Source organism: Hipposideros armiger, unplaced genomic scaffold (assembly GCF_001890085.2).
Source record: "Hipposideros armiger isolate ML-2016 unplaced genomic scaffold, ASM189008v1 scaffold_401, whole genome shotgun sequence".
NCBI lineage: Eukaryota > Metazoa > Chordata > Mammalia > Chiroptera > Hipposideridae > Hipposideros > Hipposideros armiger.
In genome coordinates, this window is record NW_017731751.1 from 1,262,427 (window position 1) to 1,284,354 (window position 21,928).

The 21,928-nt window shown below is 39.0% G+C and overlaps 1 protein-coding gene across 1 annotated transcript in view; it reads right to left on the reverse strand.

The window, feature by feature from the left end:
- Nucleotides 1-1,551: 1,551 nt before the first annotated feature.
- EFNB2 (ephrin B2) overlaps nt 1,552-21,928 on the reverse strand; it is a 44,845-nt gene continuing 24,468 nt past the window's right edge. The window contains exons 3-5 of the mRNA XM_019663728.1: nt 7,591-7,683; nt 6,737-6,850; nt 1,552-5,267 (exon numbers count right to left, since the gene is read on the reverse strand). Coding sequence (XP_019519273.1) covers nt 4,879-5,267; nt 6,737-6,850; nt 7,591-7,683 — 596 coding nt within the window. The 3' untranslated portion in view covers nt 1,552-4,878. The remainder of the gene's footprint in view (nt 5,268-6,736; nt 6,851-7,590; nt 7,684-21,928) is intronic.

Below are 21,928 nucleotides of genomic sequence, written 5' to 3' on the forward strand. Positions count from 1 at the left end.
CACGTAGGGATGCAGGGCAGTGACATCGCAGCAGCGGGCTCACCTTCCCCACACAGCAAAGAGCATCTGGTCCTACTATCTCTGCATGTGAGAGTCCTTCTCACCAGTTGGAAAGACCTGTGCCCATTTTCATGTTTGTCCTCTCTTCGTTGAGTTTGGCTTACTTGATTTGGAAAATGTGGTTTCAAACACAAAATGGAAAAAAATGACATGGTGTATTTGATCACTGAAATTGTAATAGAGGCCACAAAGTAAAAGCTGACAATGCAATACTTGGCGGTTGTTCTTTTCTTTTGGCCAGACTAATCATTAGTGACCTTGGTCTACAGGATAGAGCACCCAGCTTAGTGATGTGGCTATAAATTGTGCCACTAAACTTGGACTTGCCATGGAGGGCCAGTTAGGTGCAGGGAATAAAAAGCTGGAGTAGATGAAAGTACTATTCTAGCATCAGCTAAAACTGCAGACGTCTGGAGGATTTTTTTTTTTTTTGGAAGGAGAGCATTTATTCGACAAACATTTCTTTGGGGCAAATACTGTGTTAAGCAAATGCAGCAGAGATCCCGGCTTCCAAACCCAGCCTTTCATGAGAATCTCCCCGGGGAGCTTTTGAAACGCATAAATTCTTCTTCCTAGAACTATGAATTTGGGCAAGTCAGTCCAGTCGGGACTGGAAATGCTTCTGGATGGCTCCTTCACTTCAGGGGCCTTTCTTATCCTCCCTGCCTAAAATGCCTCACTCCTTGTGGTAAGGATTAACCTGAGATAATGGAGATAGAGATCTGAGCTCTTTCTTGTAAGGAGTAGCTGCCTCTGCCATGACTACTTTGCTACCCTCCCATCCTGCAGGTGAGTAAGAGATTCCCTGAGGGTGGGAAGGCTGGTGACCTCAGTCTTAAGACTTCAAAGCCCACAGGACCGAGGAAAAACACTCACGGCCCTCCAAGTGCCCAGTCACCTCCCCCAGGAACGCCAGAACTGAAAGTGTGGTTCAATTCACTGCTGGCCTCTGGCTTGCCTCAATCCAGTATCACACAACATGCTTTTATCAATGTTACATTTTCACAAAGAACATTTGACTTTTTCCTTCCTCTTGGGATTATTTCGTGAAGAAAAATGAAGCTGTTGATAGTGAAATGCTTTGCTTGAATGGAAACTAGATCGATCTGGATTAGGCGTTGAGATAACAAAAGTGCGTTTCCGTCCTTGGCCTCTCACAGCTCACGTTGCAGGTCCCCCTATTCAGACCGTGCAATCCAGGTGAAACTGGAGACATTTTCTGTTCAGGATGATTAGGGCTTTATAAAACTTTACGGTAAAACATTATTTGTGAAATGTGAGTTCCACAGTCTTATGGGGAAACCAATGGGATCGTGACTCTTTGCAAGATTAGCACTCACATTGTGTGCATGTCCTGATTTGAAAAATGGGCACAGAAATGCCCATGGGCAGAAGGCTGTGGGTAACTGTAATGATAGAGAAATAGAATAGGAGAAGGCAAATTAAAATAACAAAAAAGGAAAGAAAAACAAAAAAGAAAGAAAAGGAAAATACGTTGAAGGCATTTTTTCCATAGGAAAAAAATATTTTATTTTTTTAAGAACAAATTCAGTTGGAAACAGACGTGGAATGTGACTTCACGGATTTCATTTTCTGGGGGCTAACTGCAATGTGGAACTAAAGCAGATCGAAAACCTATGACAGGCTATGAAAATAAAACAAAGAAAGAAAAAATATTTATAACTCAAGCATAATACTGTGTTACTTACAAATTGGACAACGAAATTTTAAATAAATATTCATGGTACATAATTACGGCACAAATATGCAGCAATTTGGCAACCTTTTATACCATTTTTTTCCTCATTACAGTGCAAAGGGGAATGACACTGCCGTTTAACAAGCTGTAGCTAAATACATTGCAAAATTCAAATTTTATACAAAACATCTTGCTTAGACTTTATAAAAAACCAACATTGCTCTATGTACACAATCTGGGTAAGAAAAGCCATTTCTGTCTTGTTTTCATGTGTATTTTTATTAAAAAGGTGAATAAGGCTACTGTAACACCCCAAATCCATATACAGTAAAATCTGAACCTATTTACAGCATCTTCACTTAAACATTATGGTGCAAATTCCAAAGTCAGGTGACTAGGGATGATAATACAAGCAAGGCATTTACAGTAACTTTCCAAAGCTGAACCAACTTCAAATAAAGGGACAGTTGGTAGATTGTCATATTCTGCACCAGACACAAAACAGACGCACAGAACACTTTTCGATTGGTTGCAGGTAACTCTTCATCAATTCATCTGATTTTTCACAGTTTAGCATATAACCAAAATGTAGCCAACCAATGATACACACATTTGATTTCATTAAAATCAGACTATTTCCCATTTTTCCCCTTCTCACCCCTCTCCCCCATCCTAAAGGTAATTTTTGATGGCTTACAAGAAAATCTTGTATGAATGCACATAAAGGAGAAGGTTGGGGTGATGGAAAGAATTACATATGTACTGTGGCTGGTCACCATGGCAACCTTCCACAGAAATATGATATAGATATATATAATATATATTGTAGATATATATTATACATATATGTACACATGTATACCACACACCCACTCATACATACACACACGCACTTTGGACCAACATCATTTTCAGGTTCAGGAAATAGAGAAGAATAAATTCCATTGCAACTCATTTTTGCAGGTATTCATTGGAGGTTCGAGAACCTTAAAATGCTGTTGCTACATTTTTTTTTTCTCCCAATTCAGAAAGCAACGTGTTACCATAGTAACAGGACTATGTTAAAGATGTCTATTTTGCATAGCACATAAAAAGTAGGTTTCCTGTTTACTGGTTTTGTTTCCCAAAAGGGAGGGGCTGGGGGGGGGGAGGAGGGAGCTAAAGCCAAACTTCAGCTGAAACCCCCTTCACGTCACCCGGTGGATTCTAGCGAACACTTCAGCCGTAAGGCAAGGGAAAACACAACACGGAAAATAAATGCCGGAACATCTTGTCATTGTTAAATATATGCTGCAGTAACATCGATTTCCTGGTATTTGGGGCTTGCATTTCCTAGTCTACAGTTACGTGAGATGCCTTCAGAGGACTTGGTTATTTTTGTATTTGCTCTTATTATTGTTATTTTTAGAGTGATTTTTTTTTTCCCCCAGAAGTAGCTGTCCAATTTCTTTCTTTCTTTTTTTTTAAAGCACTGAGCGTTGGGACCACTTAATTGCCACAAATTAATTTCACATCTTCTGGTGTGTATTGTGTGCAATCTTAAAATATATATTAGTAAAAATCTTTCACTTTATATCCCTTGTGTTCTATATACCTATTATAAATATGTCCTACCCTCCTTCTCCCCCTTGACATCATAATTTATTTCCGTCTTAATGACTCTCAGCGTTTTGCCATGTGTGCTTCACCTTGACACAGAGCACCCGCTCGCTGCGGCCTCGCTCAGTACCTACCCCGCAGCCCTCACAGCCCGGACAGCACCGCCATAAACCAAAGTGTCGGTAAGGCTTGATTGGGGAGGAGGGCGGGGGAGGGGCATTGGGGGACAGGGGACTCTGACCTACCTTTTATATATGAGAATCCTTTAACAACATCAATGATGATGGAATTACAGCCTGTTTGACCTTTGGCTTTTAAAATTCTAGGTCAGATTTGGCTCTCTGCTATTCTCCTAAATGCTTTCCCTGTGTTTAATAAAATGTGATAAGTATAGCAGCTGAGTCTGCTTTAAACATCAGCCAAAGCAGACCGACTTCCCTACAGCTTCGGAGCTGCACATCTTATTGCCAGTACCACAGCAGTCCTGCCAGAACCTACCACCAACGGCCTACTTTCTCCCTTCCCCTCCAAGCCGGTTCCTCTACCAACAACGCCCCTTTGCTCCACGCAGCGAAGAGGGGCCATTTTTTTCCCTGCACATTGCTATTGAATAAGAGTGAATTCCTTCAAACGCACCTGGATCCACTGTGTGCTGTTGTGTCTCCCACTTGCCTCTTAAAATCTTAGCAAAACCAAAGCGCTGTGCCACCTAATTGGGGTTTCCTCTTCCCCTTCCCAACTTCCTGTTTCAGAGGCAGCAGCATGGAACCACATTTGCAGACAGCCCTTTCCCCCGGCCCGCCCCCTCCCACCAACTCCTAGTCTTCCTCAGCTGACAGCCTAGCGTCTGGCTGGAAGCCTCCTTGTTAGCAGACGTAATTTTTATAAATGTATTACCCATTCAACTGTAGCTGTTGTTGCAAATGGATGGAGTAGGAGACCCCAAACATAAATGTTCCGTCAGTGACGCGGAGTGTGGCGTGAGGAAATCGCATGTGAAGTACTGTAGAGCCCTGGATCACAGGAGGAGTGTGCCACAGTGAGGCTAAAAGCTAGAGCTCTTTCACAGCCCCACCGAGCCAGAGGTCTGTGCGACAAGTCGAGGGGCACACCAAGACAGAGGCCAGCATTTCCAGGCGCGGCGCCCCGGGGCACCTGCCCAGGAGGCTCCGGGCTCCCTCTCATCCAGCAGCCACTCTGTCTCCCCTTGGCTGCTGTGTAGGCCTGAGTGACTGCAGCACATGGCTTCGGGGATGAGAGGTGCGAGGCGCACGCCGCAGTCCCAACGGGCACCTCCTACACGAGTCTTCAGCTGTCGGTGAGTGACTGCGTTCACCACAGCCGAAACGCTACAGACTAGGCAAGCTGTCCAACTCCACAGGGCTCTTCCGAGAAGGAGTGTTCCCTCTCCCGTGCTGTGCTTCAGTCCACTCGAGACACAGGGGGTCGTCAAACCCTCCGCGGGCTGGCGGCAGCGGGACAGTGGGTTTCCTCCGGGAAAGCGAAGGCACCGCCGAGGCTCAGACCTTGTAGTAAATGTTCGCTGGGCTCTGCGGAGGCATCTCCTGGACTATGTACACCGGATGCCCATAGTCCCCGCTGACCTTCTCGTAGTGCGGGCAGAACACACTGTCCGCAGTCCTCAGCGGGATGATAATGTCACTGGGCTCCGAGCCGTTGTTGTTGCCGCTGCGCTTAGGCGTGGCCAACGTGCTGAGGGACAGCGTGGCCGTGTGCTGCGGCGAGTGCTTCCTGTGTCTTCTCCGGTACTTCAGCAAGAGGACCACCAGCGTGATGATGATGACGATGAAGATGATGCATCCTGAAGCAATCCCTGCGAATAAGGCCACTTCGGAACCGAGGATATTGTTCCCAGAATGTCCGGCACTGTTGCCGTCTGTGCTGGAACCTGCACAAGTTGAGAAAGAACTGTTATCGCTGCCCTGAGTGCTGACGAGCTGCTTTTAGGGCCCTTCAAAATGTGAAAAATAAAGCAGGGCCAAAGATTTCACTGGCAGCTAGGCTTTGACAAACCAATTACCTCATTTAATAGCTAAATGTTAAAAGGCAGAAGTCAGCGATCGATATGAAAGGAGATGTGACTCTCGGTCGGATTTCCATGCTGCTCCCAAACCACATTGTTTCCTTTTCATATATCATCATCCATCAGCCTTGTGGATGGGCTGTGACAGCCAGCCCTTGATCTTGCCTCATGCTTTAACCCGTGTAAGCCCGCCTGCGGCCACGGCAGAGAGAGAAAAAGGAACTAGCGGGTTCTCTAGGTCGCAGTGTTTGCTGACATGCTGCACTGCTCTGCTTTCCTCTAGAACTGGCGGCTTCCTGGGAATCTGAGCAGCCTGCCTTCTCCACGCAAGCCCTGCCTCCTGGCAGAAAGGCAGGAGAGCACCAAAGGAGTGATGGGGCCTGGGAAAACGTTCAACTCCTAACTCGTTTGTATTATTTGATTTACACTTAAAATATATTTGGAAGGCAGCAGAAACTCTCACGCTGAACAGACTGCCAACCCAAATGTTAAGCACTAAAGAATTGCCTGGCATCATTATATCATCCATTTATCAGTTTGTCACAAGAATTTGACACGTCTTGTCATTGAAAGTTAGAAATAACAACTTCCCTCCTTGACGCTTGGAAAGAGACAGAATCTTGCTACAGATGCTAAATTCACATGACTGCCAGCCAGGCATACAGATCCCTAATACAAAACTGCTGACGTCTGCTCAACGACTGCCATGTAAAAAATTTGTTAGCGTGGTAACAAATACATCGCTATTTGTTCAAAGGCTGTTAAGAAAATGAAGTTAAATGGCAGCCAATTTTATCTAGTATTCTCAACTTTTGCCAGGGAGCTACTTAATATTTTCTCTTACGGTGAAAATGTAAAACAACTATTTTTCGACAATAATCACCTGAAAAACATGGTATTATGCAATACTTGAAGATGTTACCATCTAAAATGTACAGGAGGATCAATCAGGCTCTTTGTGGATTAGACATAATTAGATGAGGGATTAGAACATTAATTACATATACATTAACACCGGCTTTAAGCTAGTGTTGCAACCAGCGTGATCAAGTGTCAGCCAGTGAAAATAACTTGGGTCTGAGAGACTTGTGCTAATAATTGGCACTTACAGCTGATGAATTCTACCCTTTGGAAGGTACGGCTTTTGTGGAAATAAATTATTTTGTTCTAACTCAGTAATTGATGACAGCTAACTGAGAGCAACGATTACTGACTTCAGTAACGACATGTTAATCCTACTGATGTAGAAGTACTTCGACTCCGTTTTACCTCTGGAGTGACCAAGCGTACACACAGGGCACACAGGCCTATACACACAGGTCATGCTGCTGTACCTGGATTTGGTTTGACAAAAGGACTTGTTGTTGAACTTCTTCCGTTTGTACCAGCTTCTAGTTCTGTACGTCTTGTTGGATCATTATGCCTGGTTGACCCAGCAGAACTCGAATCTATATGAAAAACAAATGGTTACTTACAGCACAGACATCTGATAAGAGCTAGGTTTAGGAGCTGGGTATATATCTTAAGAGGCATGAGAATAGCAATGAACATAAGATTCTTTATGCAAAGTACTACGAGATACAAGAATATAATGTTCCTTCTAAAACAAAATGGTTATTCTAGTAATTTCAAAGGTTTAGATTGTGAGGCCATCTGTGGAAACTATAGGGATTCTTGCATTTGGCAGGCAGAGCATTGCAGATGACATTTCAATTTAATTGAGCAAGTTGATTGACTACTATACCAATTTCTAATTAGAAGAATAATTCTTTCTGCACAATAGGTTATCTATAAGTGGAAAGGCTCAATGAACAAAAGTCTTCTGTCGTCAAGATGCAGAAATGGGCAAAATGGCAAAAAACTTAGTTTTCACTCTAGATATTTTAATTTTGAACCAAAGAGGTGTTTTGCTTTTAAGAAGAAAAAAAAATAAAAAAAAATATATATATATATACACATAGATGGCAATAGACATTCTACCTGGCTGACATTAACTTTTATCTCCAGTAAAAGAAATTTATTACATTGACTTTTCGAGATCTCAGTGGCTCAAGGTGCAGAGAAAGGTTTGCTTTCAAACACTAAACTGAAGAGTGACTGCAGGCAGGGGTGAGCAATACTGGCGCCACACTAGCTGGGGGGCTCAACCCGGTTACAGTGGCTTCACGAAGCAGCAGATGGTCTTTACCTTGTCCAACTTTCATGAGGATCTTCATGGCTCTTGTCTGGCACACCCCTCCCTCCTGGTTATCCAGGCCCTCCAAAGACCCATTTGATGTAGCTGATTAAAAATAAAATGGACAAAACAAAAAAATAAAGAAAAATCAGGAAATCAATAAGCCAACTTTACATGAACATGAAATGTCTGAAAACAATTTGAAAAATAAGAATTCACTCTTAGTCACAAGTTCTTTGAAAGTATGGGATGCTGAAAGTCAAAAAGAAAAAAGAAAAAAGAAAGAAAGAAAAATGGATACTGCCGACACTGCTGCATGTAGGCTATCTGGTTTCAAATTTACTTAAGCACTTTCTCCTTCCTTCATAATTAACTAATTTAGTCTTAGTATATAGATCAAAGGGACAAGCATCTTCCAAAGGGCTTACTATTTTGGGGTCAAACTGAAAAGAGCAAAATGGTTAATACAGTAATTTCAAAATGTGGTAATCATCACACAACACCTGCTTCCTTTACTACAGATTTCCTGCTTCAAGAACAATTAGCTTGATGCGCCCTGTTTGTCAAGCATCCAAGTTCTGTAAACACTAAAAGAAGACTCCCACACCTCTTTTCTCCTTTTCCCAGCCTTACTCCAGCTTAAGAAGTATATTAGAATTTTGGTCCTCACATTCTGAAGTTTGTCCCCCTCATTCTGTACTCAACCAGAAAGAATGAGTGTGTTATTACTGCCAACATCAACCTTGGTCAAACTATTCAGCCAAGCTCCCTGTTTTAGGACAACTCTGGACCGACAGAGGGGAACCCACATATCCCACTGCTCTCTGAGGGTCCTGTGGAAACCAGGGTAGAAGGCAGGGCTCTAGCAGACACTTGCTTTGTGTTCAGCAGCTTCATTCCCTTTCCACTTCAAGAGGGACAGAAGAGGAAGGACAGAACAGCTGACCACTCTCAGTATTTTTTTTTTTTTTAAACAGTCTATGCTCTACTCCACTTAAACACATTATGGTTCTGTCCTTTTAGGGCAGTGAGTTCTTTGAATTGCTTTGTAACTACTAAGGCTGTAAAAAGATAGGCGGCCAGGTACTTTGCTGAGGAACAGGATTTAAATTACAGGTCAAGTTCCAGAAGAGAAAAGAAGGTGTGGAGTGCTAGACATTTTCATTCCTCCAAAGTTCAAGGGGCAAGAAACAGAAAGAAGTGTTTCATAATGCATTTCTGCAATGTAAATCATTCCTGACTTTCATTATCAGAGTTTTATCTACTAACATTATACTTTTAAAGGCAGTGAAACAGGGACGGGACTTTCTGGTAAAAATAAATCCAAATGACATTCTTTCAATGGGCTGTTTGTTTTTCAATGATGGCTCAGCAAACAAATTCTAAATGCATATATAGAAATATGCATGCCATGGATAATTATATGAGCTGGAGAATAAGGCACTTATTTACTTGTCTTTGTGTTCTTGAGTTACTGACTTTTACTTTCACTGTTTTCCTTAAAAACAATGGCTGCTTCTTGTGTGTATAAATATCTCTTTGCTTATCAGAGTGTTTCCTTAAAGTTCACAGTCTCACAATCATATCTCACTCTTCTGCTATTGCTGACACTGAATTTCTCCTGGGAAACTGGGCAAAAGTTGCCATAATAATTTGGCAGGGGAGTGGGTAGAAAGTAGACAGTATCCTCTTACAGATTATTGAGAAAATGTTTGGCAGGTAAGTTAAAACAAGTACTGAAAAACTAAAAACTGTGAATCTAAAAAAATCATCTTTGTTTCCCTTTCTACATCCTTCTCTTTCTTTTTTCCCCTCTTCCAAATATGTGCCTAAATTTCAAAGTATCCTTTTCTCTTAAAGGCTTAGAACAGTATGGATATCTAATCTACGAACATGCACAATTTCTGGACAATTATAGAGCAGCGCTATTATCTTCACTTAATTATTTTGAGTTTTCTCATTTGATTTTCCTCAAAAATTAAAATATGTTTTTGTACACAAAAAACTAGAAAACTGATGTCTTTTTTGGTTGCTGGTTTCAAAGGCTCAGTTTACTTAATTCAAGTGAATCCTTAACGTTTTCTAATTCATATACATAGGAATGCACCCACATGCAAAAGTGTACCCAAGTTGAAAGTTAAATGACTAACTTTTTCTTGCTAAAAGCTTAACACTAAGCTAACAGATAAGATAAAAATAAGATCTGAATGGTGGTACACACAAAACAAATTAGGGGAAAATATAGATTTATTTTAATCTTGAGGGAAAAAGGTGAAAGATTTAAGTCTGAAAGAAAAAAAATAAATGAATAACAGAAAGGGTAAAACAAGGCAGAGTAGAGAAGAGTCACTGGCAAATATAATTAAAAATAGCATCTGCAGAGGTAGAAACTACTGACTGCTTCTACTTTGTCAATTTGGAACCACAAGAAATGCACATAATTTGAGTGACTTTTTCCTTTGATTTTAATCTGTAGGTCAATGCCTTTTCTGAATACTAACACCTTTATGCAGAATTCCCTTTGGTTTACCCAAAATGATGTCTGGATAACCCCCAAATATAAAGAACTCTAAAAGTATTCAAATTAAATTGCAATCTATAATTTAACATCCACAGACTATAAGATGGTAGGAGAAAAATTGTGAGAATGAAACTGCATTGCAACTTTAACAGTTGAGATTTTGTTTATTCCTTGGGGAGAAAAAATGCCTTTAAGCCCTGGTATTCCATAGAGGGAACTCATAGATGCCGCCTTTGTAGGGGTCTTAGACAGGGAGCGCTAGCTGCTGGCTTGGGGGAGGGTGGGGGTGGGCGGAGAGCAGGCCAAGGCACAGAGCACGGTGAGTGAGGACAGCTTCCCCAACGTTCCTGGACTCTGCTTCTTTCGCCTTTAAGTCAGCTTGCAAGTTGCGAAGGTTATTGGAAGATATTGAAAAATTCATTGCTAATGTTAAAACAGCATCCCGAATACTTGGCTATTTAAAAGGTGGCTACATTTTATTTGTGAAAACATGGATGAATCTTGAGATTATTGTGCTAAGCAAAATAAGTCGGACAGAAAAAGTCGAGAACCATGACTTCACTGGTATGTGGGGTATAAAACTTAAAGCAACAAACGAACAAGACAAACAAAAACTCATAGACACACACAACAGTTTAGTGGTCACTAGAGGGTAGGGGGGAGGGGTTGGTAGATGAAGGAAGAGGGGATCAAATACATGGATATGAAAGGAAAACTGACTCCGGGTGGTGAGCACACCATGCAATATATAGATCATGTATTAAGAACTGTACACTTGAAACCTATATAATTTTACTAACCAATATCACCCCAATAAATTTAACAAAAAAAAAAAGAAAAAGAGGGATTCACTTGCTTATTTCAAATAAATAAATAAATTAAATAAAAAGGGACTACATTTTAAAATATGGTTAGATGTTCCACCATGAAAGATTTTTGTCCTAAGTTAGGAATGATCTAAGTTGTCACAGAAAACCCTATTTTAAGATGTTAATATCAACTGAAACTTCAGAAGGTAAACTTTGTATCAAGCATAACTGATTCTGAGTCACTTCAACTTTTATTTGATCCCACAGTAAAAATTAACCTCTCTGTTTCCTACTTCCTCATCAGGGAGTGAAGGGCCTATGGTTCTAAAGCTAGAGGTCTCCCTGCCCCCACCTTGAGAAGGGGCACAGCCAAAAGTGTCCTGTGCTGACTGTACCTCTTTACTAGCAGGGAACTCTGAAATAAAGCCACAAGACTAATATTCTGATTTCTGCTGCAATAGCCAGTCACCAAGCAGCTTAAAAAGGTTTAGTGGCTGACTTTGGAAAACAGCAAGAAATTGCTAATGCTTGGGAATAAAATCTATTTCCATTTCAGGAGACAATTCTGCAATTATTTTTATTGTTAATTGGAATGGATTGGGAATTTTTAACACAGAGAAAGAGGAAAAAATAAATTGTTACTTCATTATACTTTGTTTTTCTTGGTATCTTTCTACCAGCATTATCTAATCCTGCCACAATCAGTATTATTATAATGGAAGAAATTGCATTTAATCATTCAGAAACAGAAAAAAATAATGTTGTTATACCTAAGCTTTGAGTGACCAGACTTTTTTTTCCACACACACCCCTCTTGGTCCAGGGGGAAAATAGACTTTATAAAATTAAAAATTACAAGTTTCTCCATCTAGTTAGAAAACAAGTTTAATAAAAAATGCACAGGCGTTTTATAGCCTGCAATTTTAAAAGCTTTTGCTTCAGCGAATCGAATTGCATGTAGTGAGTATACAGAAATCACTATATCATTCCCCTAGGGCCTGATTTTCAGGGGGTGGAGATCATTGCTCAGCAAAAAAGGACCGAGTTCACACTGACTTCTCTTCACATCTGAAAACGACACAGCCAACACCTGTGGTTTCCCATTAGTTTAGTTTGCACATGAACTTATCCGCAGTTCTTACTCACTGGGAATAGTAACACACTGGTTATCTATCTGAGTAGGAAAAGGAGAACCAGTGAGTCAAGCAGACTAAAAGGGCAAGAATATTTCTGGGCTGTGTTTTTTTAGACTGTGCCCAGGGAGAGGAAGTCACACTGCATTGTAACGTGTCTTCATTTGATCGTTATTGCTCTGTACCCCAGGAAGCTTAGCTGCTGCACTGGATTTTGGTGGGCTTTAGCCTATCATATCAGTAATGTATGCTAATCAGATGGAGAATTCAACCACTGGGTTGGTGCTGATACATAGGTCTTCTTTGCAAACAGGTCAGCAATGAGGGCAGCACAAAAAAATCTACAGAATAAAAGCTTCTTAGGTCATGGTGGAAAGAATGAAACATCAACATATACTCACACTTTGGAGGGTATTTCAAGCTATTTTAAAATGTAGCTTATTGGGATGGCGATGGAATGGGATAGGGGGTTGATGGACACTCAAAAGCAAGTATTTTTAACAACTTCATCAAAAAAGTCCACCAAAGAGAGGCAGATAATAAGTATACAGGGTGAGGAAAACCTGAGTTCAGTTTTCTACTATGAATAAAAATCAGGTCTTTATATAAAGCTGCACATGACATATTTGCTCTTATTTGATTATGAAACAAATAGCATTTTATGAAAGTTTTCTATGAGTATCATCCTCTGTGTACTAATCTTTTCCATCATTATATCATATGCTGGCCCTGCTCACTGTGATTTCTTAGGCCAGCCTTCCTACATATCTGTCTCCTTAAGCTCAATACAGGCTTCTGAAAAATCAGAAGCCTGTTACCTGGCAAACCTAGGAACTAAAAGATGCAAAATGAAGTGAGAAATATGGAAGGCAAAGTGTGACATTAAAATTAGGCTACTGTTTTCTTCTACTAGGGCTAAAACCTCTTTGAGTGTCTAAAAGAAGAAAAAAAATGGAAGGAGATATGTAAGTTGAAAAACAAGGAGGCTGATAAAAATATAATTACTTAATGTGAACATACAATCCAGGAAGCTAAGATCTATCTACTTAGCACCCTGACATCAGTTCAAATTCAAATGTGTGATGAAAATTCAAAATACATACTAGAGAAAAAGGGATTCAATTTCTAGAACTCAAGTTAATGTAATTTAATGCCTTGGGCATCACGGTTCTTTTTCCTTTAAGACATCAACTTAGGAAAAAAATTCTAAACATGGAAATGATAATGTTCACTGAATGCCAAAAAATAAATGCCTTTTTATAACTAATAAAAACTTCTGAAACAGAAATATCTGTATAACATGCCAAAAGAAAAAAGAATAATTCACTTCTAATTTCTTCCTTTTTATGTGTTTTTTCTCTGTGGGTTTACAGTGAAAGAAGTGAGGAATATACCAATATACCATGACTTTCCAAGGGCCTTGTTATTTTTGCTTGGCGTAATATCAAAAACAAACAAACAAAAAAAAGAGCTCAGCATTATTTCAAATCACATGGTATTTCATCCCATAATGCCTGATCTTAGAGAAAACGTTTTACAAATACTTAAATGGCCTTGTAGAAGAAAGAAAAACACAAAGGATGATGTTTTTAAACAGAAATATATATCCACAAAAGCATTTTTTAAAAACAATTTGTACTTGATGAGCTAGCTCTTAGTGGCATTTGATTAACTGATTTTAGTGTGTGTGGGAGATAGTTCACAGTTAAAACACTGGATAAGCTACTCATAATGTAGGATGTGTGTTTCTTACCTAAGGAAATGTTGTTCCAGTATGATAGGAAGGATCATTTGAATGAAAACCACATTACTATGCTTGTGTTTTGAAATTTTAAAGCAGTAAATCAGGCATTAAGAAGTAATAACTGGCTTAGCCCCAGTGACTTCTATACCCCACAATTAATTAGTTTCTCCACTAGACAGAACAATTTGGAAAAGTGAATTTAAAAATGAAGTTGCAATTTAGACCTTCCCTCCTGTATTCTAGCATTAGAATATGATTAAAGATACCAGGTATCAAATATAAATGGATGTTCTTGAATAAAACGGTGTAACTTTATTTCTTCAATTTCAAACGTTCATCATGAACTATAATAAGATGTTATATTGAGAGCTCAGAAAAGAGTTTTTAAAAACGTAACAACCTTGAATCAGTTTAGTAAATTGTGCTTGTGTGTTCACTAAAAGATTTAATGACATATATTATTCTGCTACTTTACTTTTTGGAAAGACAGGAGATATGAGGATACCATGTAGAACTGAGTCTTGAAATTGCCAATATAATATATAAATATATATATTTTATAGTACATATGCCATACATCATATGAGACTTGGACACTGAAGGCAATCAACCTATTGAGAGAATAGTAACAATGTAAAGTAGAAAATACCACATCTAGAACGTAAGAAATTCTGTCATAGCTTACTCATAAAATCTTTTAACCATTAAGAACTGTATACAAAAATCAAGTAAGTGACCATCACTGAACATACTAAGAGTCATAGTTATCTTTGATAATATACTCCTGGAAAGTCACTGATTATATCCAACCAGAGTGAAAAAGATGGGAAGTAGTGAATGTACGTGTGCATGTGTGTGTGTGAGATATGTGTGTACACACCTAGGTTATATATATCACTGAGAAAAGCACCCTCCAAGCTCAGCTCAGTGCCCCGACACTTTTCTGAGAAAGATCAAACAGTCCAGGCAATAAATTACCTGTCACCCCCTTTTTTGTTTTTTACTAGAGGCATGATTAAACACATGAGATTATTTATGAGTTGTTTATTTCTCCTCAAAATATTGCTTGCAATACTTTGTCTTGATTTTTAAATGAATTCTGTTGGGGAACTACATCCCCTGCTAAGTTGAAGATTTTATTGCTAAAAATTACAATGATTTATTTTATGCAGATGGAACATCCCATTAGGTTAAAAAAAAATCAACATGAATCCATAAAAAAGATCTAACATGCTTTAAGGGAGTTTATCTTATTGTCACAGTGATTCAGATAAAATTAACACTGTAAGAATGTGACAATCAAGAGTAAAAGTATGAAAGTCAACCTTAACATGGGCCGAAACCTACTAAAAAAGAGGAACTGTGTTTTAAAAATAGATGCCAGATGACCACTTCAATATAATGACCACACTCATATGAACAACAACAAAAAAATGATGTAAGGGTTCTAAAGATAAAACATAATTCTCTATTGTCTAGATTAGCTTAACGTATTCAGATTTTTAAAAATGAGACTTTCTGGTCTAAAGATAGTGATACTATCTAATGAAAATATTCTGAAATATGAAGAAGCAAGTGTTTGAGTGACATTATTTCTAGCACACAATCCATGGCCCACTCCTGAGTTTTTAAGTCTTAATCAGTAAAATATTTTGTGGAGATACAAAAATGTCTAGATAGCAAAGGGTCAGAGTAAAAAGTTCATGGTGGGGAGGGGGCGCCCACTCCATGGACCTCTTGCTCACTCTGCTGTCACTAATCGCATGCAATGATATTAATGACTCAGTAATCATGCGGCAGCAGCACCGAAGTGGAAACTCCCCATCTGAAGCAGGGTTCAACTCTGGGGGGTAGGACTTCACCAGTGACTGAATTAATGTTTGCTGACAGCTCAGAACACAACACTGCAGATGAGAAAATGTGCCACTTTCGTGGCATAATAGTTAGCTGGACATGAAATTATTTGCTTTGACCATTGAGACACCAGTGGTAACCCCAATAAAGGGCTCTGTCTGACTCTGCCCTACACATGAACCTTATTCCGTTCAGGGGACATGTTCTCTACGCTAAGAATCCAGAGCAATTTTCCACATGTTTGTTTCAATAAAAAAAATACCTTCATCTCCTGGTTTAATATCAGGAACAATGAAACAAGGCTATCTCACTAATGCAAAAAGTCATTTGCGAAACACATCTATCTTTTAGCAACACACAGCCAGGCTCCTCTGTGAAGTGATCAATTACGCCCCTGCCAGAGGTTTTGCTAATCCATCCATCTATTTATCCATCCATCCACCCATCCATCCATCCATCCAACCACCCACCCACCCAAACCAAAGCACTTAGACTTGGTTAATGAAATTTTCAGTCCCTTAATCCCAGTATTTGTGTAGTTGGGATTTTTGTTGTGGTTTGTTTGTTTTTATAATTTAACGATTTAGCAACTTTCTATTGAGGACCTCAAAGTACTTGATAACATTTAAAAAAACAAAGTAGCACAGTCTTATTGAGGAAATGGAATTGACTGATAGTTCTAAAAAGAAAAAGAAAATTCAGAAGATCTGACAAATTGCTATTGCAACCACCTTTTCCGAATAGCCCTAACTCCTTTCCACCTGCTCTGTAGGATGCTCTTAAATCAACGTTGGGGCATATGATTGAAGCTAGTTGTTACTGAAGTTGGTTACACAATGTGGGACAGGGCATCAGGCCCATCATGTTTGATACAAGCATACGCCTCATTAGGTATCCGCATCACACGAGCTTCTCCTCTACTGCTATAGATGTGTCGTGTGTACATACACTCTCTTTACTGTAACTATGTATGTGATGTGGTACATACATATACTAACTTTCCTTTCACTGCGTATGCATTTACATTCTTGGTGACCCAGGAGGCAATGTCATAAACTAATGACTGGTCTAATGGTCTGAAGCCTTGGTTTGAGTTTTAACCTCGATAGTTAGTTCATGGCTGTGAGAACTGTACTACAGAACAACTCATACTAAGTTTCAGCTTTCTCACAGTGATAAAAATTTCTCTATCACCTATGTATCAAGACTCCAAAGTGACACAGAGTATGTGAAGTCACAACACTTCCCCGAGTAATCAAACACCCAGCCTGAGATTTCAGAACAATAGAAATAAATGTGTGACTCTTAAGAGCTATATAAGTAAGTTTTTTTCAGAGTAATCTTTTGTGTCTGTCTATGCCTATTGGTCCTTCCTCTCGCCCTCCCTCCTTCCCTTCTTTTTTTAGAAATTTTATTGGGGAACAGTGTGTTTTTCCAGGACCTATCAGCTCCAAGTCAAGTAGTTGTTTCAATCTAGTTGAGGCGGGTGTAGCTCCTTGGCCCATGTGGGGATCGGACCAGCAACCCTGGTGTTATGAGCCTGCGCTCTAACCACCTGAGCTAACTGGCCTTCTTTGGTTATTTCTTAAACTGCTTTATTTTGCTTTAAATTTTGATCTTCATGATGAATATTTAAAGGCTATTAAGAAAGTTGTTTTCTCTCATGCTTGTACTAGGTCTCCAGCCTTGTTCAATTATTTAAGTCTAAGTGAACTTTTAAAAAACTACAAAGAGAGGTGCTAGAGATATTAAGATGCATTTTATGAAATAGCAAAGGCAGTTTCATTCTGAACAATTCCTAAATAACTCCTTTTCTTCCTAAGTCGTCTTTATTTCTGATCTGCTCATGCTTTGCTCTTATTTTCATATGAAGTTTTCGTTTCTCCCATTGCTTTGAGAATCAGATTCATCTCATTCTTTTGTTGGTTATTTTGAGCATTAGGAATAGTGCTCCCAGGACTCTGTCTAGCTCTGAATGACATAAGCTGTCATACTGCCTAGGTGACGCCATGGAATGCGAACAGAGCCTCACTTTACAATAGCCTTCTCCTAAACCCGAGGGATCTGGGATAAATATCCCAGTGCCCAGGACTCCATCAGACCCAGGAGCCAGAAGTTTCTCAGCACAACCTTCAGTTAGGCAGAAGCCAAGACTTTATTCCTTAAGTGCAAAGAATGTAAGCTTTATTCGTGTTCAATTCAACAAGGCATCTTACTGATATACTGTAGGAGAGCCTTCGCTACAGTCAGAAAAGGATTTCACATTATGTTAAGAAATAATCGAAATGACGCTTCTAATTATCAGACTAGTGAAACAATGTACTTTCCCTGCTAGTCTCAGTGACAAGGCAACTTTGAAGCATTTTTTTTCCTCTAGAAGAATATTTATACTACATTAGGATGCTGCTGAAATTACCAATAAAAACACAGCATTTCCTTTGTGTAACAGGGAACTGAAAGAAAAAAGCCTCGGCACAGTTAGTTAAAGGGCAAGTAGAGAAAACGATTATGCGTTTGGAAGATTCCCCTCGCTCCTGTCTCTTTTGGGTCTTACAGAGGATCTGCTAACAAGCTTGGACAATTCCACCCACAAAAAGCTACTTAAATGCATGTTTCTTGGTAAGGGAAGCCCAAGGACAAAAGAACTTTTATTAACACTCCAGGAAGACAAAGAGGGAAGATCTTATAATTAAGTTACACAGCATTACTGAAACTTGTAAACTCTCGAGTTTCATTTTATGGATGGTTTCCAAATAAATGATACTTTCTGAGCCCATCTTCCCTGCCTCCTGCTTGCAGGAAAGCACAGGTTGCCTTCAGTCCCGTCTCATACATTCTCCCCCACTCCAAAGAGATCCTTAGCTGTACTCAGTTGGTGCCAACCATGGAAGCAAGCACTTTCCATGTATTACCCCATTTAAATGCATATTACCTCAAGAAGGCAGGTACTGTCATCATCCCCAATTTACAGATGAAAAGCCTGAGGGGAAGGCTGGTTAAATAACTTGTTGAAAGGGCATTTAAGAGCCCAAATCTGTCAGCCTCCAGACTCTCAACTACTACGTTAATCTGTAGCTTTATGTGGTGTGTGTGTGTGTATCCCCCAAACACTAACATTCTGATGAACATTCTAGTACAAAGATGACAGCTGTAGGTTAAAAATAAAAATGTATTTACATGCTTGAATTCAGCAATTATATGCAAGGTATCAAGCATAAATCCTCACCCCAAAGTCAGAAGACATAAGTGACAGGTTGATGTAGCCATATCACTAAAACTGATGGAAATGTAGCTTTTGCTACATTTATCATATAAATAATTAATCAACTAAAACATATAATCACTTTACAGAGGCCACACATTCTTATATATTCTGAAAGAAATCTATATGTGAAAGGACATTTGAAAGCTCCCATAACTATTTTGCTAGGGAAAGAAATTATAGTACATTCAGTATATTTTGGTGCTACTCGCCATACCTACTGTCCAGAAGTAAGTAAATCAAAAACAGAAAGAAAAAAGGAAAACAAACAAATCTATAGACACGCTCAACAAAAATACAGAAATGGAATCTGTTCTTCTGTTTTGATTCTTTAAAAATAGTGTTTCATTATAATTGTGTGCAAGTGCTTTAATTTATTTTGCAATTTTGCTCAGCAGTGGAGTTTATGCCTGAAAAATAGCAAAGCTGACTGTGGAGACTTCCAATTTTATATGCTCTGATTAAAAAAAAAAATTGCTTTGGAGAACTAAACCAATGAAGGGCCTAAAGGAATGGTAACTCATTCTAACTCGTTCAGTGGTTTTTCAAAGCGAGTTTCCCAAGGCATGGAAAGTGAGGGATGGCTTTTGGAAGCATGGCTGTGAACACGGCAGCGTGTACATTATAGAACAAATTTTAATCAAACAATCATGAGAAGTGCTGAGTTTTAGATTATTTTCCATAAATCCATGTCTGGCTGCAGATATGAAGTAAAATAATATAAAAGCCACACAAAGCTACCTTGGGAGGTGCTCTGAGCATGCGGCATTCTTTGTCTAGCAACTCTCCATAGCCACTGTTCACTTAAAAAGTATGAACACAATGATATTTATTTTCACCCATCTCTGACTCACATAATTTTGGTAGTGTGATGAAAACTTCTTTGTAGGTATTTTGCAAGATTTTATGCGAAGGTTGGTTAATCAACTTGCAGAATTTTCATAAGGCTGGATGTTGTAAAGAGCCAACACACCAAAATTGCTCACTCATTCAACTCTATCACTTCTAAAAAGACATTGTAAACCAAGCACAGAAAGTGTCTACAAGAAAACTTTATGATACAAATATGGATGATGGCCAAGAACAGTTTGGAATGCTTTCCTAATATTAATTTAAGTGTTTACTAAGACACAAGGGGCAACTTCAAAACAGTGAGTTATTTCATAAACTCTTTTTAAACCTGAAAGATATAACAATACCTATAGTTATGTAAAATCCTTACTATGATTTTAAGGTAATTAAGAATCTAAATGTAATAAAAAACAGGGGGCTTTTTCAGACCAAAAGATCATAACAGCCCCACCTTTGGATCATTTAAGATTGGGAGATTTTATTATGCAAATTAGGCCCAAGGCTAATTACTGAGAAAAGGTCACTTGAAAAAATCAATTCTAAACATTAAGAAAACCCATATACATCATTTTGCCACATGTCAAAGCAAATAACCATCTATGAGAAGAATTAATGCGGATGCATTACCTCTGGAATCAGTTCATCTAGGGAATTACCCAACACAGTCAGTCCATTGGCAATCTCAACTGTTCCCTTCCGGGATTAATGAAATACTACTCCAAAGTATCATTTCTCTTTTTCCTCCCCAAGGAAAGAAACTAGCACACAATAATGATGATTTTATACTAATACTCTCAGTTATGAAGGTGTGTTTACTAAGTAGACACTAAGATTTGGAATTAAGCACATGTAGTATGCATTGTAGCAACTCAAAAATACCAGTATTGTTAACTGCCTCAAAGTGAATCATGATTTGAAGTGTTAAAAATATACTTGCAAATTGGAGTACTTTTTATCATGCTATCTATATAGTGCTATTTTAAGTAGAATGTGACTGTATGTGTGTGTGTGAGAGAGAGACAGAGAAAGAGAGAGAGAGAGAGAGAGAGAGAGAGAGAGAGAGAGAGAGAGGAATTGTTTGTTTGATGTGGAAGTAGTCACTTATTAAAATCTCTTGTTTTGGTGCCTTGGGATTCCTGAAGAATCAAAGAAAGTCAACATTAACTTTTAAACTATTTTAAAATTCACTCTTCTCATTATTCATTTCCTTTTTAGGGTAAGCTGTATATCCATGAGCTATGCAGTAAAGTAGGTGAGAAACTGGCTTCTGCATTTTCTCAAGTATCTGAAATGTCTTCCTATGTCTGTTGTTTGTGACCTGGCAGAAGTCTTTCAACTCTGGAGTCTCCTTGGACTTCCAGGCACACTTCTGAGCTCTGGGCCCTTTACCCAGCCTTGTGACAGTCACCCAACCAGCAGCATTCAAGTAGCCTCTCATTGTTTCAAACTTGAAACCCTCACCTCCCTCTATTTTAAGAAAAACTCTTTTATCCCAGGCTACCACCTGCTTCTGCACTGTGAACCCTAACTCTAAGGAGAGTTCTGGGGGCCAGTGCTGCTCAGCTAGCTGCTAATGGACCTCATAATGAGTTTTTAGAAAGAGACAAAATAGAAGGCCATTATTGTGTAGGTTAATATTATAATTTCAAATTAAATTGTTCTTCTAAATACAAACCTGTCACATATTGATAACAAATCATTATTAAATGCTCGCTACATTAAACAAAAAGATGTTGCTAAACAATGTATTTATTTGCATTTCCTGCAGATTACTTCAGACTAAAGGTTAAACCCATAATGTTTGCTGAAGTCCCACTAGGTGCTGAAATTGCACTTAATGGGAACTTAGAATCGATAAAGCCATCTTTATGAAGTCACAAACTAAAGTTAGAGAAAAGAATCTGGTCTGTTGGCTGATCTGCATAGAAGAGCCAATCGGTGGAGTCAAGCTGTGCCCACAGCTCTGGTGACATCCACTTAGCACTGTGGAAACACTTGATACTCAAGGGCAGGGGTCGGCAAACTGCAGCTTGTGAGCCACATGTGGCTCTTTGGGTACGCACATGTGACTGTGAAGTAAAACTGAAAATGAAAATAAAACTATCATAGTTTCATTTATAAAATTTTTAAAGGATATTATTCACATAATGGTGATTTCGTAAAAGTATATTTATG